This window comes from Fundulus heteroclitus, chromosome 13 (genome assembly GCF_011125445.2).
Source record: "Fundulus heteroclitus isolate FHET01 chromosome 13, MU-UCD_Fhet_4.1, whole genome shotgun sequence".
NCBI classification, from domain to species: Eukaryota; Metazoa; Chordata; class Actinopteri; order Cyprinodontiformes; family Fundulidae; genus Fundulus; species Fundulus heteroclitus.
In genome coordinates, this window is record NC_046373.1 from 34248912 (window position 1) to 34258526 (window position 9615).

General features: G+C 40.4%; 1 protein-coding gene across 1 annotated transcript; it reads right to left on the reverse strand.

Moving 5' to 3' along the window:
* Nucleotides 1–298: 298 nt before the first annotated feature.
* LOC118565514 (protein NYNRIN-like) lies at nt 299–7974 on the reverse strand. Its single transcript, XM_036145898.1, has 2 exons — nt 4836–7974; nt 299–4674 (listed from the first exon to the last, which is right to left on the reverse strand). The coding sequence occupies exons 1-2, from the start codon at nt 7896–7898 to the stop codon at nt 4666–4668; spliced, it is 3072 nt and encodes a 1023-aa protein (XP_036001791.1). The 5' UTR covers nt 7899–7974; the 3' UTR covers nt 299–4665.
* Between the last annotated feature and the right edge of the window lie 1641 nt (nt 7975–9615).

Consider the following 9615-nt stretch of genomic DNA (forward strand, 5'->3'; position numbering starts at 1 on the left):
TGAGGAATCAAAACAAAGCTGGATCGGCATAGACGGATTCTTTTGCTTCGGCGACTGGTTAAGTGAGACTGCAGACTTAGCTTTGACTAGTTAGTTCTCCGAGCCCAGGCTGGTCCTTTGGACGAAGAGAATTACTCCCTCTGTCGCTCCATTGAAGCGAGGGAAAATGAGTTTCACAGAAGCACATTTTACTCAGCTTATGAGCCTTTGAGAGGTCCAATAAAGCCCGCGTGGCTGGTAGTGTGGGAGATTTTTAACTATAAAACTATATAAAAGAATGATGACACGGGAAACGAGGTCTTTCTGCTTGCCAACTGGGAACCCAATTTATTTCAGGCTTTACCTCTCAAGCACGTACGAACGGGTGTGAGATAGGGTTCTGATTACAACATAGTGTACATGCATTTTATATCCCACAGATGGGTGTGTGTTACAAATAAGATTCTACATGCATCCATTGGTCCACGTCCTTCCAGCCTCCTTTGGCAGACATTGGTCTTATTTCTGGGAACAGCTCCACAAACGTTGAAAAACAGACAACCTTATCTTGTCAGTTGACCTCTGTTTGGGTCACACAGGATGTCATGTCCTGGTCGTATTCTGGACTTGTGCTCCCTTTGCCTCGCTTTCAGGACAAACAGACTTCAGATGTTTTCCAACCCCTACACATCCTCCCTTGTTACGTTACTTACGTAACACTCCTAAGGAACCCTCTATATACTAAAGTACATAGACTAAACATCGTATAAAGAGAAAATCTGACTCCACACTAATCAAGCTTAGCTATAATGATAACACATCTAAAAATGTAATTGCTTACACAACCAATGGATAATATACTAATGTGATCACGGTGTCCACATAATTGTTCATCAACACTGACTTGTAATAAGTGCAAATTACAATCAATAACACATTTCAGAGAGAGAGAGAGAGAGAGAGAGAGGGAGAGAGAGAGAGAGAGAGAGAAAATAGTCATTGCTTTCACATTGGCATCAATCCAGCTGATATGGAAGCGAAAAACCCCGTTGTTGGCACTTATTCATGTACTGTTCTCAGGGGAAAAAACTCTCCCATGGATCTCGGTTCCCCATCGAGCATCCGCCAGTCAGGTCGACCGGCATCAATTGGAAATCAGCCATGCTACTTGCAATGAAATCCATCACTTATCATTCAAAAAGAGTACCTAATAGAATGTAACATATACAACCATCAATAAACAACATATGAAACACATGGATTATATATATGCAAATTATCTTGCTAATAAACTGATACGGAGGGTTAAACAGAAACGAATGTTAAAGTATAATGTTATGACAGATTAAACTAACCGGCCGCCTGTGCTACCTTATCTACTAATGCTTTATTGTATTATATTTTATTCATTTAATCTTAGATTGAGTAACTTAAACAAGGTTAATAGGGTTAGTCAGTCTTCAGTTCATGTGCTTGGTTTGAATGAGTCCATGGACACGTAGCAAAACAAAAGAGTCCGTCTCGATCACGGGTACTCCTTTCCATTTGGAATGAGTCTGTAGCATACGTGTGAGTCCATAGACGTGTCCAGGCGGCCGGGATGTCAGCCTTTTCGATGGCTGCTGCCTGATGTCATCCATCTATACATCGTTCCCACAATCCACCTTTTCAAAATAGGCACAACACAACACAGAAACAATAAGATTACAATCAGCGTTATTACCAAAGTTAGTCCTGTTTTAGCAGCTAAAACACCCCATTCTCCTAAAATTTCTTCCAGACTTTTCCACGACCAGTTGTTTCTACCAGCATTCTCTTTTACTTCCTCTTTAAGTTTCATAAGTTTAACCATTACTGCCCTAAACGAACCTTTAGGAGCTGTGTTCATGGGAATGTATGTACAGCACTGATTACCGAACATGTGACAAACACCTCCCTTACTTGCTAAAAGCCAATCTAAGGCTTGTCTGTTTTGTATTACCATTCTACTTGTTTCATGTACTTGGTCTCCCAGTGCCATAAATCCTTCAACCGTGAAATTTATCATCCTTTGCTGATTATAGTAAATGTAATTTATCCATTCAACATTTTTATTAATAGTAATTTGAGGTAAAATAGACTCAAAACCTGCTTTAACTTCATGTTGTGCTTTAAATTCATCTGGAATTCCTCTTGGTTGACCAATAAAATTTAAATAAACTCCTTCATTTAGTCCGTAATCGTCTAAACTCCGACGAGACCTATTTTTACCTGTTTCAATCTGAGCTAATTCTTTTACCCCTTCATACACTAAAGTTATTGGTACTTTCATTCGTACTAATGCACAGAGCCCTACCCACTTAAGTGGTAAGGTGTTCATTAGCATGTCATCACCACACATCCAGTAACTGTCTGCCACTGGATACGTTTGATCTCCTAAAAAGAAAAGTTTGGGAATCGTCATAGTTATATTTTTACAGTCCTCTTCTATAAAATCTGGGTTTTCAAACCAAACGGGCTTTGTAGCAAACACTGGTGTTACATTTGCATGCTTAAACCAAGATAATACCCAGGTTACATTACATTTTACAGTGGTATTTCCTACATTAATTCCTTCATTGTCCTCAAAACCTCCACTGACGAAACATTCGTAGTCTGCATCATAATCTATTTCATAGTCAGTGGGTGGAACATTATCTGTAGTACTAATGTTAAATTCTGCACACAATGATTCTAATTTATACCCTTTCCATTTTTCTAAGTATTGATGAGAGTTTCTTGAACCATATAAGAGTCTGCAACTCAAGCCACACATAGGTAATTTAAAGAATGACACTGCGTCTTCTCTTGAAGTGAACTCACCATTCCTACATTTTTGACGTTGTACACCTGCACATTCTTTTGACGTATATTTTTCTGGAATAACCATCGGAACTGCTCCCGGAGCAGCAGTACAGATTAAGCAATCATTTTTAGTTAACTCTCTTGCTGTATACCATGACCAGCTATACCATGTATTACGTATGGCTCTTTGCCATAAAGGATCACCCCTTGGTCTGATTCCATGCCATTTAATATCCTGTAATTTATTTATTGTTCTTGGTGTAGCTACTTTTGGATTTTGTTTTTCATAAAATTTATCCAACCCTTCAGAGAAATCTTCACATCCTTCCTTTTCAGAGCATCCATACTGTTTTGGATCTGGTTCTGCGAATTCTAATATTAGGTTGTTGTCCTGATCTGATGTTACCTCAACCGGAGGAGGTGCTGTTGTAATTAATCTTATTAGTGAGGGTTTAGTAGTATTTAACACTTCCTTTGTGGTTTTAATTGTATTTGAAACTATTGGCTGTAGACTTATTTTAGTTATAACAGTTGTTGGAGGTTCAGTTATTATGCTCTTAGGTCGAATCACGGTAGGTTTTGCGTTGTCCAAGTCCCAAGCAACCTCTGTAGGTTGCACTTCCATTTTACTTGTACTTACCTTTGTAATATCACTATTATTTGTTGAAATTTGTATTGTGCTATTTAAAATTTTAGACGCTGATATGACCGTTAATGTATTTTCCGTTAAAGTTGTCGACTTATTTAGTCCTGATTTAGTGACTGAAGTAGGTAAAGTCACATTTCCACTAGGGTCAGTCATTTTCTTCACTTGTACTGTAGTTCTAGTAGCCATAGTTGTTGGGGGAAAACAATTTACATCTTCTGGTAAAGTCTCTTTACGTGGTAAGGTCCATAATATAGTTGAATCTACTTTTCCACTCGAGGTGACGTCTTCGAATTTCAACTCGTATGTTTTGTTAATCCGGAAAGCTATTACATTTGCTTCAATAATCCATCCACAATCTGCATTCCAAACAGTCATATTACAATTAATGTTTTCTTGATTTAGACTTGATAGTTGATGGCTTACATTAGTATGCAAATTACACATCCTTCGTCTGTCACCTTTTTGCAGTAATCTAGAGATAATCACGTTTCTTTCAACCAAGTCATAATTATCACTGTCTGGCTCCACATGTATCCTAATTCGGTCATTAAACATTTGGACTGTAGCATTAACTTCCTTATTTCCTATTCGTTCTAAATCACCATTTCCTGATACTACATTGTGGTTTTGTAGATTCTTCATTGTTAAGTTATATTTGTAATTGTCCTCGGGATCCATGTGGGATTCTATTTCTATTTCTACCTCAAAACCATCATCCTTTATGTACAGAATAAATGAGCACTGATTTATCCCATATTCTGTATATACCTTTTTGACACTTTTTCCACACAATTTTTGATCATTGTAATAAATGTTCACCACAAATTCCGTATCTAATTTTGTACGAAATCCTGTATCGGTTACCGTTGCTTTCCATTTGAATTCAGCTTGGGTCTCTCTTTTCTTACGCAACCTTTTTGTTTTTTCTCTTAACTGTTCTTTAAGACCTAGATGAGTCATTGACTTCAGTTCAGCTGGTAAAAACACTGGTGTGTACTTTGTCAAACTCATTAACGTTGTGTTGTACTTATCTTGTTCTGCAAAGGTGGATTTCCCTTTATAGACTGAAGTCCCACATTTCATGGTTGCATTTCGATCGTCTCGACCCTCATTACTCGTTGCTCGTTTCACTCGTGGTTGAGCTGGCGTTGGCTGATGCCGTGGTGCCGTCTGCAGGCTGTGAGAGTTCATCTCCGGCCTCGCTGTTGTTAGGCTCACCACCTCTGCCAACATCCACAGGTGAAATGTCATTAATACCAGTTTCATTGCTGCAAACTTTCTGTTCACAGTCTTTTCCATTGTCTGGCTTCACAATGTCTGGCTTCACAGTGTCTCTGGCGTGTACTTTAGTACAATGAGTCAAATGATACCACGTATCACTCCCCTGAACTTGGACGGCGGTTGCGGTCGCTCGTTTGACCTCAAATGGTCCGTCCCATCTCGAGCTGTTCCATTTACGTCTGAACACCTTCACGTATACCAGGTCTCCTGGTTCGACTGGTCTCTTCACCACCGACTCTGGACAGGAACTTCTGGCTTTTTCCTGCAGATAGATAGCTCTATGGATAGCAGTTAGTTGGTCCATATATGCTTTCAACTCTGTCTGTAGCTGTTCAAGTGCCGGGCCTTTGAATGGAAGCCTCCATTCAGGCACTGGCATTGTTCTGCCTGTTAGCATTTCATGCGGGGTTAAATGTGTGCTGCGGTGCATCTGCATGCGATAGCTCATTAGCGCAAGCGGCAAAGCATCAGCCCAGTTTAGGTTAGTAGAAGCACAGATTTTATTCAGCTTAGCTTTCAAAGTCCCATTGATTCTCTCAACAATACCCTCACTCTGCGGGTGATAGATTGCTCCAAAGCGTTGTTTAATTCCTAGCTTTAACAAAACACCTTTTAACACCTTTTGGATAAAAGCTGAACCATTATCTGAACTGATTTCTGATGGGATGCCAAATCTCGGAATCACCTCTCTTGTCAGAAACTTAATCACTGTCTCAGCTCCCAATGTCTTTGATGGGACTGCTTCAACCCATCGGCTGAACCGATCGATCACAACCAGCATGTACCTTTTCCCTTGCACTGGCTTTATCATGTCAACATAATCTATCACAAGATGTTTAAAGGGTCCCTCAGGGACCGGAATGTGTCCAATCGGTGATTTTATGCCTTTTCGTACATTGTTTTCTGCACATATTTCACATTGGCTCAAGATTTCATCCACCATTGCTTGCATGTAAGGCGACCAATAACCTTGCTTTTTCAACTTCTCCATCACTTTACCTCTACCACAGTGATCCAAACCATGTGCTTCTGAGACCAACATTGTCAACAATGCTACTGGTGCAACTAAATGTCCACTTTGTGATCTCCACAAACCATTTTCACTCATTGTCGCACCTCTCTGCGCCCAGAGAGAGTGCTCACTCTCACCTGCTTCCTGCTGCATCAAAATTATGTCTTCTGGTGTCACCATTGGTTCCAAGGTGACCACTGGTGCCAAGATAGCCATCTGGCACTTTGATGCTAGTTTTGCTGCCTCATCTGCGGCGTTGTTCCCTTTAATGACTAAATCATTACCTTTACGATGGGCGTTACATTTGATCACTGCCAGTCTTGATGGCAGCATCATCGATGCAATCAGCTCTTTTAGCTGTTCTTGATGTAATACTGGACTGCCGTCTGCTCGTTTGAAACCTCTTTGTTTCCAAACAGCAGCAAACAGATAACACACCCCATGGGCATAAGCCGAGTCTGTGAATATGTTTGCTACTTTTCCTTTTGCTAGTTTGCACGCTTCTGTCAAAGCTTTTAGTTCTGCCTTTTGGGCAGAACATGGTTGCTCACATTTTTCTGCTTTGACTGTTACAAAATTGTCTCCTACTTGTTTAACCACAGCATAACCTGCGTGGTTTCCAAGATGATCTCTGAAACATGACCCGTCAACAAAATAAGTGACTTCCGCGTTCATTATCGGAGTTGACTCTAAATCGGGTCTTAGTCTTGTGAATTTCATTGTTTCTGCAAGACACTCGTGTGGTTCTCCTTCACAGTGTAGAGGTACCATGTCAGCAGGGTTGTTTGTTGTGCACCTTTGTACTGTTACATCTGGATATGTTAAAAGTGGCATGTACTGTAAACATCTTGCCTGAGTCATCACAAACTTTCCTTGGTTTATCAGTTCTGTGATTTTGTGGTGGGTCTGTATTGTTACCGGATAACCCATTGTTATGGTTGATGCTTTTTCATAAGCGTAGTAGACTGCTGCTAGACCTTGATAACATGGTGGCCAACCTTGGGCCACATTGTCTAGTTTAGTGCTGTAATAAGCAATGGCTTGTTTTCGTCGTCCTACACAGGTTTCTTGCATTAGTACAGCTGATGCGTACATGTTTTTTCTGTTGGCTACATACAGGTAAAATTGTTTGTCATAGTTTGGCAATGCCAAAGTTGGTGCCACTTGCATTTCCTGTTTTAGTGTTTCAAAAGCTATTTTAGCTTCTGTTGTCCATTTTAACACTGCTTTTAATGACTGGTTTCCTGTTTCTTTTATGAGCTCTCTAAGTGGTGCTGATTTTTCCGCATAGTTTTCAATCCAGTCTGCATTGAAACCTGTCATTCCCAAAAATGTCATCATTTCGCCAACTGTTCGTGGACTTGGAGCTTTGCTGACACCTTCCAGCTGAGAAGGTGAAATGCCAACTGTTCCTTGGGATATTTGTCTTCCTAGGTAATCTACCTGTGGTTGACAATACTGTAGTTTTTGTTTGGAGACCTTGTGTCCTCCCTCTGCTAATCTTTGTAGAACTTTGATTGAGTCCTGATGACAGTCATTTAGTGTGTTTCCACAGATTAACAAATCATCCACATACTGTAACACAGTTCCAGTTAGATTGAGTCCTTCCAAATCATTTTTTAGCACCTGATTAAATATGTGCGGGCTAAGTTTAAACCCTTGAGGCAATCGGGTATAACTGAGCTTTTTACCTCTGTAGGTAAATGCGAATAAATGTTGTGACTCTTCCGCTAGCGGAATGCTGAAAAACGCTGAACAGAGATCAATAACGGTGAAAAAATATGCTTCTGATGGTATTGAATTTAAAAGAGTATTTGGATTTGGCACATCCGATTCTGCGTCTACTATTATCTTGTTTATTTCTCTTAAGTCATGAACAAGACGGTATTTGTTTTTGTCTGCTTTCAGAACTGGAAAAATTGGAGTATTACATTGACTTTCTACTTCCACCAGCACACCTGCTTGCATCAATCCGTCAATGGTTTTCTGAATGCCTTGTTCTGCTTCTGGTTTTAATGGGTATTGCTGGCGAAAAGGAAACCGTGCATTTGGTTTTATTTGAACTGAGACTGGTTCTGCAGATTTTACTAAACCCACATCTGTATCATGTTTGGACCATAAGTGCTCAGGGACATTTTTTAGCATGTCCTGCATTAATGGTTGATCTTTAGAGGAACCATTTTCCTCAGACTGATCTTTTAGATCAACAGGCACTGTCACAACTTGTGGTTTTGCTGTCATTGTTGTTTCACATAGGATCTTGATCATTGTTCCATCACTTGATTGAAAAATTAATGGGTTATCTGTGTCTTCCCATGTTGCTTCTGTTGCAAGTTTCATCATTGGTCCCAGATCTTTTGCATGAAATCCTGTGTCTTCCCATGTTGCTTCTGTTGCAAGTTTCATCATTGGTCCCAGATCTTTTGCATGAAATCCTTTATTTACAAACAATGTAATGTGTGGTACTGAGTCTGAAACATTGTACCACTCTGAAATGAAATCATTTTGCTTCACATTTAAAGCTGCACCTTGGTTTCCAATAACAATACATTGTGTTTCAAGATTAACAGTTCTGTCTTTTGTAGAACTGTCCCATTTTTCTTCAAACTCCTTGCTCTTTGAAATGTCATAAAACATGGTGCAGTGATAATCTAGAAAAGGTTTTCTGGCTTCTGGAATTTGGGCTTTAATGTACCGGCCCCAGTTAGTGACTACATCTTCAACTGGGCCTGAAATGTCTCCTAGCCAATAAACATTAGCTTCATGTGTTTGCATGTACATTTGAAGATCCAGACCTGTTTTGTCAACATACAAACCCTGAGGAGAACACCAGATTTTCAATTTCATCCTGCATAATGCATCTCTTCCCAATAGGTTAATTGGTGTTTGGTCAGAGACAAGAATTGGTATTCTTATCTCATCATCATCATTTGCCAGTCGTACAGGAGCTGTCATTTGTATTAACTGTCTTGTTCCCGAGAACCCTACTGTTGAAATAAATTTATTAGACATGGGGAGGTGCTTTGCATAATTTGGACTTACACACGTGTAAGCTGCTCCTGTATCGACCAGCATCGGTGTTTCTTTTTCTTCAATTAGAATTTTTAACATTGGTTCATTTTCAGCACCCTTGCTTACGATCGGGCACTGGTTCTCCCCTGTAAGGTTCTCTGGGCACCCCTAGTAACCAAAATTTGGTGGGTTTACAGGGCGTCTTGTTGGACCTGGACGGAACCGGCCACGTGATTGCCTGCGGTAGGTGCTGTTGCCTCTTGGGCAATGCTCGGCACGATGTCCAAGTTCATTGCATGCCCAGCATGCACCCATTATTCCAGGTGCGCCAGGCCTGCCTCTGTTAGTCCAGGCGGGACCTCTTTGCTGCCGTCCACGAGGCCCATATGGCTGTGAGTTAAATGCTTGAGGATAAACATTAACCACTGGTTGTTGTGGCTGGGTAAGTTGAGGAGCCGGAAAACTCCTTTGTGTTTGATTTGTCACATCATGTACAAGTTCTGAAAAACCTTGAGGTGGGGTTACATTATCAGTCACTTTAATCATTGTAGCTTGGGTTCTAGCTTTGTTTTTTTCTGACAGTTCTCCAAGCTGCATTTGTGCCAGTTTTCTTTGTACATTTTTATGATATTCTGCACTCTTACTTTCTTCTCTTCTGTACTTCTCCACTGCATGTATCACATGATCACGGAACTCTCTGTGAGGCATTGACGTCAAAGCCACCACATCTTCTAACCTGCTTCTCACAGAAGCAGGCATTGCTTCAATGATGGAGTTCCGGAACAGAGTTGTCAGCACAGGGCTCTTATCAACTTCCTCTTCTGTTTCCTGTTTCCATCTTTTTAGCTGCTTTGCAATA